This window comes from Carlito syrichta, unplaced genomic scaffold (assembly GCF_000164805.1).
Source record: "Carlito syrichta isolate Samal-C Ts95f unplaced genomic scaffold, Tarsius_syrichta-2.0.1 Scaffold305635, whole genome shotgun sequence".
In the NCBI taxonomy this organism is placed as follows: Eukaryota; Metazoa; Chordata; class Mammalia; order Primates; family Tarsiidae; genus Carlito; species Carlito syrichta.
The window spans coordinates 20,075-25,711 of NW_007249731.1; the positions used below are offsets into that span (position 1 = coordinate 20,075).

At 59.0% G+C, this 5,637-nt stretch overlaps 1 protein-coding gene across 1 annotated transcript in view; it reads left to right on the forward strand.

The window, feature by feature from the left end:
- CALML4 (calmodulin like 4) overlaps window positions 1–4,712 on the forward strand; it is a 5,560-nt gene extending 848 nt beyond the window's left edge. The window contains 3 exon segments of the mRNA XM_021714365.1: window positions 1,128–1,268; window positions 3,150–3,338; window positions 4,519–4,712. Coding sequence (XP_021570040.1) covers window positions 1,128–1,268; window positions 3,150–3,338; window positions 4,519–4,616 — 428 coding nt within the window. The 3' untranslated portion in view covers window positions 4,617–4,712.
- Window positions 4,713–5,637: the final 925 nt, after the last annotated feature.

Sequence of the window (5,637 nt, forward strand, 5' to 3'; positions counted from 1 at the left end):
CTCCCATCTCTCCTCCCCAGGCACCTCCACTCCCCTATTTCTCCGGAAGTTCCTCCCCAGGCATCCCCACCCATCCTGCCTCTCCTGAAGATTCCCCCCAGGCACCCCAAAACCCATATCTCCCCCCCAGGCACCCTCACTCCCCCATCTCCTCCCCCCCAGGCACCCCACCCCTCCCATCTCTGCTGAAACAGGCCCTGGAAGCAGTGTCTGGTCCTCGCGCAGACCCGGGGGTGCTATCATCCATCTGTGTCTTGGCAATCCCGGGTCTGGGGGCTTGGCCCTGGGCGTCCCCTCTCTGGTGGCCCTGGAGGAGAGCTGTCCTGTGCCGGGTGGTCCAGTCAGCTGTGTAGGGAGGAGGGAATGGGACAAGGAGGAGGGGAAGGAGGGGGAGACAGATACGTTTGAATTTCAAACAAACAACAGATGCTTTCAAATTTTTGTTTATTTATCTGTTTGAGTCGGGGGTCTCTGTCACCCAGGCTGGAGTGCAGTGGCACGATCACAGCTCACCACAGCCTCGACCTCCTGGACTCAGGTGACACTCCCACATCAGCCTCCTGAGTAGCTGGGACTACAGGCACGCACCACAATGCCCAACTTATTTTGTTATTTATTGTAGAGATGAAGTCTCACTGTGGCCCAGGCTGGTCCCGAACTCCTAGGCTCGTGATCCTCTTATCTCGGCCTCCCAAATTGCTGGGATTACAGGCGTGAGCCACCAGCACAGTCAAATACTTTCTTAGTATAAGTATATCCCATGAAAAATTTGGGCCATGTCTGTAGTAAGAATGTAGTCAATGTTTATCTGAATTCAGTTGAACTTGGCGGTTCTGTATTTCTATTTGCTACATTTGGCAACCTTGGGAGGTGGGTAGCAAAAGGAAGAGGAGGAGAAAGGAGAGGAAGAGGAGCTGGGCTTGGGAGAGAGCGGAGAGGTGGAGAGGGGCATGGGGGGTGGAGGGGGAATGGGAGAGAGGAAGGTGGAGTCGAGGGGGCAGAGGTAGAGGGGAGGGGGAGAGGGGGAAGAGGTGGAGAGAGTATGGAGAGGGTGGGTGGATGTGGGGGAGAGGCAGAGGGGCTTGGGGAGGTGGAGTGGAGGGCACACCTAACCTCCCCCTCCCCAGAGTACAAGGAGTGCTTCTCCCTGTACGACAAGCGGCAGCGGGGGAAGATGGCGGCCGCAGACCTCCTGGTGGCCATGCGGTGCCTGGGCGCCAGCCCGACGCCAGGGGAGGTGCAGCGGCACCTGCAGACCCATGGGATCGGTGAGCTGATGGGTCGTGGGGGTGGGGGGTTATGGGGACGGGAGTGGGCCATGGGCTGTGAGAGGGACGGGCTGGGTGGCACCAGCCAGAAGTGTCTCAGGCGTCCTGGTCCCTGCGAGGACCTGGGGTCGCGGGGAGGAATGCAGGCATGGGTGTGCAGCTAGAGGACGTGGCCCTTGCGAGCAACCACGGGCTCAGCTCATGCCCTGAGGAGGGGTCCCTGCAGGCAGAGGGCAAGGGTCGCTGCTGCCAGTGGCTGCAGTGATGGGGGCAGGGTTGCAACCTAGGCCTCCGATTCCAAAGACTGACCTGAACAGGACACGACTGTGGGAAGGTCGGGAAGAAACCCCAGAATATCCTGAGTGTTCTGGGATAGACTGCGGGCACCTTCCTTGCTTTTACTTTGTTTACTGGATTCCCCTTTCCCTGCTTTCCCCACTCCCTCCCTTTCTCCTCCCCCTGCCTTTTTTTGTGGAGACAAGTTCTCACTATGTTGCCCAGGCTGGTCTCAAGTTCCTGACCTCAAGCAATTCTCCTGCTTTGGCCTCCCAAAGTGCTGAGATTACAGGCGTGAGCCACCACACCGGGCCTGTTGTTTCCTCTATTTTCTTTCTTTTTTCTTTTTTTTTTTTGAGTTGGACTCTCATTCTGTCACCCAGGCTGGAGGGCAGTGGCACGCTCCCAGCCACCGCAGCCTCGACCTGCTGGGTTCAGGCAATCTTTCCACTTCAGCCTTCCAAGTAGCCAGAACTACAGGCGTATGCTACCACGTCTGGCTAATTTTTTGATTTATTGTAGAGATGAGGTCTCGCCAAGTTGCCCAGGCTGGTCTCAAACCCACAGGCTCAGGCAATCCTCTCACCTCAACCTCCTAAACTGCTGGGATTATAGGTGTGAGCCACTGCACCCAGCCTTCCTCTATTTTCAATCGGAGAACATAGAGGACTTTTATGATCAGAAACAAACAAGCTTTGCTTTTTTTTTTAACTCGGGGGTCTCACTCTGTCCCCTGGCTGGACTGCAGTGGCTCCATCATAGCTTGCTGTAACCTTGAATTCCTGGACTCAAGCCATCCTCCCACCTCAGCCTCCTGAGCAGCTGGAACTACAGGCATGAGCCACCACGCCCAGTGTGTGTGTCTTTAAAGAAAGAACAAGGGAGTGGCTGTCTGCACAGTGGGCTGGACACTCAGGGAGAGGGACTGGCCAGGGGAGGGGCCGACCTGGCATGTGCACATGGCCTGGAGCCCGCGGGCTGCTTCCTGGGCCTCAGTGTATCTCCCAGGTGGGCCCATCAAAGTGCCTGTGGTGACACTGGGAGACTCTCCTGGGGAGGCCGGGCAGGCCTAGTGGCCTGAAACCCCAACAGCCCCTGTGTCCGGCTCCAAAGGGGTGTTGGCTTTCCTGATCCGTCTCCTCTAAACGGGACGTTTTGGGCCGGAGAAGTGCTGACTTCCTGCAGTCACAGCCCCGCGGGCCCTGGGAGATGGGTGTGTAGAGGCTAGGCTGGAGCCGAGGCTGGAGGCCCGAGGGGGTCGCGGGTCCACCTGGCAGATATGCTGTGGGGGCCACCAAAGGGGGAACAGACACGTGGGCCAGTTCGCTCCAGCTCAGGCAGGAAGGAGGCGACGGAGGCCAGCCCGTGGTGGCCCTGCCACTGCTCTGTGACTGGCTCTGCTCTCCAAGCGTCCGTCTCCTCAGCAGCAAAATGGGGCGATAGTCAACAGAGCCACTGAGAACACTGCTGAAGCAAAGGCCAGGGAGTGGCTATGATCGGGCCTCCCCTGCCCCAGGGGGCCCCGGAGCCCCGTGAGGGTCGGGCAGGAGGCCCCTGGCCTCCCCAGAAGAGCCCCAGCTCTGCTCAGCGCCGCCTCTGGATCAGACAGGAGCGGGGAGCTGGACTTCTCCACGTTCCTGGCCATCCTGCACACACAGCTGGGGCAGGAGGACCCGCACAAGGAGATCCTGCTGGCCATGCTGATGGCGGACAAGGCCAAGACAGGCTTCCTGGCAGCCTCTGAGCTGCGCACCAAGCTCACCAGCCTTGGGGAGAGGCTCACCCACAGGGAAGGTAGGCGGTGCCTGGAGGCGGGGGCGGGAGCCCACAGACAGCGGGGGCCGCAGCGGCCTCCACTTGGGCCTCGCCTTTGGTGGGCTTCACCGTGGGCCTTCAGCTAGGCGTCCCCTTCTCCTGATGTGGAAGCAGGTGGAGTGAGGGGCTGCCAAATGGCAGAATTGGGAGTCTGTTATCTTACTTTTTATTTTTCAGAGACAGGGTCTCTTGTCGCTTGGGCTGGTGTGCAGTGGTGCCATCATAGTTCACCATAGCCTCCAGCTCCTGGGGTCAAGCGATCCTCCTGCTTCGGCCTCCTGAGTAGTTGGGACTATAGGCCCATGTCACCACACCTGGCTAATTCTGTAAGAAGAATTTTGTAGATATGGGGTCCCGCTATGTTGCCCAGGCTGGTCTTGAACTCCTAGCCTCAAGCACTCCTCCTGCCTCGACCTCCCAAAGTTCCAGGATTATAGGTGAGAGCCACCACGCTGGCACGTGTTTTCCAGCTGCCCAGGACTGCGTGTGGAGGACGCAGGGTTGGGAAGTTGGCCAGGGCAGGGAGGAGCTTTTGGGAGGCTGAGGATGGCCACAAAAGGCTGCCGTGGACACAGGCTGGAAGGGCTCTTCCTGCCAACATGGGAACAGGCTGGTGTCTTGTCCCGGGAACCCAGAGCCAAAAGAAACAAGCACAAAGAGTGGCTTTGGGGCAGTTTAGAACAAGGGTGGTTTTGTCTGCTTGGCGCTTTCTACATAGTTGGGTTTATTTTTCTCACGTAAACCTTCCGTCCCCCAAACACACGTGCTTAGAGGGAATGGTAGCAGACACCGCTTGTCACTAGGTCCTCCCTGGGGTGGGTGGGGAATGCCGGTTTGGAAGAGAAGGCAAGAGTGCGAGGCCGGTCCTGGGACGGAGCCAAGAGGTGGGCTGAGGCTCCAGAGACATGGGCATGGGGTAGCTTCAGGGACCAAGTCCTCGCCAAGATCCTCTGCTCCTGCCCAGCAAGGGGCCGACCATCAGCTGGCCCATGGCCTCTAGGTGGGCTGGGACCCTTTCTGTTCCCTGGTTCACCTTCTGCCTTCAGGAAAGGCCAGCTGGATGCCCGGGGAGGCCTTGGGCTGGCCTGGCCCCCCCAGAGCCTACGGTGGAATGGCCCGTCACCGGGGCCAGCCTGACTGCCACCGTGGTTTCTTGCAGTGGACGAGCTGTTCCGGGAGGCGGGCATCGAGCCCACCGGCACCGTGCAGTACGACGAATTCATCCGCAAGATCACCCTCCCCGCCCAGGACTACTAGGGTGGACCAGTAGCTTTCCAGGCCTGGGGATGGGGACCTCTTCACTTGCAGGAGATGGTGGACACTGTGGTGGGAGGACATTACCCTGCAGCAGTGGAAAGCCAGTGGGAATAAACAGCGTCAGCCGCAGTCTTGAGCGTGTCTTTAATGAAATACCTGGCTTGATCTGAATAGTTGCCATGAGCCCAGCTCTGTCTGGCGTGTGGGGTCACAGTCAGCCCTGCTGCTTCCCAGCAACAAGGCAGATCATCCTGCCTCAAAGCCTTAGGCCCTCAGAAAGCTGGGCTCCTGCTTCTCACCACATGGTGCTGGCTGAGGAAGGCCCAAGGCAGACGATGAGGCAGCGGCCCCCAACCCCAGGCCAAGCAGATACTAGGAACTGGGCGGCACAGCGGGGGGGGGGGCGGGGAAGCAGTGAGGCTTCATCTACATGGACAGCCACTTCCCCTTGCTGGCATCACTGCCTGAGCTTCAACTGTCAGATCAGCGGTGGCATTAGATCCTCATAGGAACATGAATCTGACTGTGAACTGCGTGTACAAGGGATCTAGGTTGCGTGCTCCTTGTAAGTCTAATGCCGGATGGTGCCCCCTCCCCTGTTTGTGGAAAAATTTTCTTCCACAAAACCCATCCCTGATGCCAAAAAAGGTTGGGGACCACTGATGTGGGGCTCCTGCCACCAAGGCGCTTCTCCCGCTAGGGTGGACCCAAAGGCCTCATTCTTGGTCAGGTATTGGGAGACAAAGCCCGGCCAGCTGGGAAGTGGCAGCAGGTGTGGCTGGAGCCAGCGTGCCTAGGTAGCACCCGGGCCCCTTTCAGGTCCTCTTGCCGTAGATGGGGTGAGCGGTTTGTGGTGTTCACGGTCAGCACAGGGCAGAGTGACACACTCCCAGGCTGCCACATGCAGCAGAGCTGAGGCGGGGAGGGGTGCCCCTTACACCCCACATGGCATCAGGGCTGTGCACTGCACCCCAAGGCCCTGCAGGGCTTGAGAAGGTCCTTCTGACGTGCCTGGAGGAAC